Source organism: Aptenodytes forsteri, unplaced genomic scaffold (genome assembly GCF_000699145.1).
Source record: "Aptenodytes forsteri isolate BGI_AS27 unplaced genomic scaffold, ASM69914v1 Scaffold7, whole genome shotgun sequence".
Lineage (NCBI taxonomy): Eukaryota > Metazoa > Chordata > Aves > Sphenisciformes > Spheniscidae > Aptenodytes > Aptenodytes forsteri.
The window spans coordinates 2,728,506-2,730,153 of record NW_008795919.1 but is presented as its reverse complement, the minus strand read 5'-3'; the positions used below and the strand labels follow the sequence as shown (position 1 = coordinate 2,730,153).

Here is a 1,648-nt window from a genome sequence, read left to right as displayed (position 1 = left end):
GGCGAGCACCGGGAGACGGGAGCAGCAGCGGGCGAGTGGGGACCAATCCTGCCCAGCTTTTAGCACAGGGTTTAAATATTCAAGCTCTCTCCTTGGCTTTAGGGGATGCCAGGACACAACGGTTTGCCGGGACTGCCCGGACCAGCCGGGGACCTGGTAGGTAGCAGCTGTGCCTGCGGCAGTTCCTCCCACCACTGCCTGCCCCCCGGCGCGGGGACCGTCCCCTTCCCTCCTGCATCTCTTCCAGGGACCACTGGCTGTCATGGCCGAGAGGAACATCGAGGTGCTGAAGGTGAGAGCGTGGGGACAGGGCACCTTCCCGCTGTGGGTCGTGCCCGGGGGACCCCAAGCACCTCAGGGTGCCCCTGACTCCCCGCCTCCTCCCAGACCCTCTGCGGGGACTGCACCCAGCTGCAGGCAGCCTTCGAAGCACCCAGCGGCGTCAAGGGGGAGAAGGGGGACGGGGGCATGCCGGGCGCCCCTGGCAGCGAGAGCTGCGCCCGCGTGAGTATTGCCCACCTCCAGGTGGGAATCCCGGTGCCCAAAAACCCCTGGTCCTGCTGGGTCTTGGCGTGAAGTGCAGAGATGCTCCCGAGCCCCCAGGCATCAGCTCACGTGGCAGTCACGCAAAGCAGCAGGCGCTTGCAGGGCTGGGCACGCTCTGGGCACACTGGTCCTACCCGGCATGCAGGCAGGCTCCCATGCACAGCTCCCACCTGCCCCGATGGGGTCCGCGGGGAGGGTGGCAGGTTTGTCTTGTGCAGGGGCCGGTGCGGGCTGGAGCAGTGGGTGCTGAGCACCCGAGGGGTGCAGGATGCAGGGCTCCGTGCCCCACGGTGCCCCGCGGCTCCTCCAGTACACCCCTGCAGGGGATCTCTGGGTGATTCCTGGGTTTTCTTCCAGTGCTTTGCCCAGTTCCCAAGAGCGGAGGCGGCTCGGGTGAGTGAACCGTGCTGCCTGGCACCCTCTCCCTGCCCCTGGGGCTGAGCTGCTACCCCGGTCTGGCTCCCTGGTCCCCAGGGTGCTGCAGGGATGGTCCCAGCTGGGGCAGGACATGGCACCGTACCCACCTTGCGGGAGCAGCTGGGGCTTTGGGGAGCGGAGGTTGCTTCGGGGGCACTTGGCGGGCCTTGGCAGGGCTCAGCTGCGGGCAGCAGCCAGAGCTGGCCCCAGCTCCTGATACATTCCCGCTCCCTGCAGGGTGACAGCCCTGACTCGGACTGTGTGGGTGATCCCGGGCTGCCGGGTGCCCCGGGCATCCCTGGCGAGAGAGGAGAGCAGGTGGGTGCGCTCCCCGTCTGCGGCGCTGTCCCGCTCCTCCGGGCCCTCCCCGCCATCCCAGCCCTTCCCAGCGGCCGTGGGGGCCATGACTGGTCCCTCAGTGCCCCTTGGAGCTGGAGCGGGGTCAGGTCCCTGTCCCCCCCTGCCGTGGTCACGCCTAATGCACCCGTCTCTCCCCAGGGCTCACCGGGACTGCGGGGACCCCCGGGGCCACCTGGGCCCATCGTAAGTACCCCTGCCCGGGGCGGGGGGCTGCCGGGCTGCACGGGCATCATGTTATGGTCCTGGGGGGGTTTGGAGCCCCCCACTGCAAGTTGCCGAGGGGACCCGGCGCCCTGCCCTGAGGCCATGGTGATGGGCAGAGGGC

General features: G+C 69.2%; 1 protein-coding gene across 1 annotated transcript in view; it reads left to right on the top strand.

Annotated features, from left to right (window-relative positions):
- The window catches only part of COL16A1 (collagen type XVI alpha 1 chain), a 32,736-nt gene that overhangs the window by 15,312 nt on the left and 15,776 nt on the right, over positions 1 to 1,648 (top strand). Inside the window, 5 exon segments of the mRNA XM_019473525.1 lie at positions 248 to 292; positions 388 to 504; positions 904 to 939; positions 1,201 to 1,281; positions 1,462 to 1,506. Coding sequence (XP_019329070.1) covers positions 248 to 292; positions 388 to 504; positions 904 to 939; positions 1,201 to 1,281; positions 1,462 to 1,506 — 324 coding nt within the window.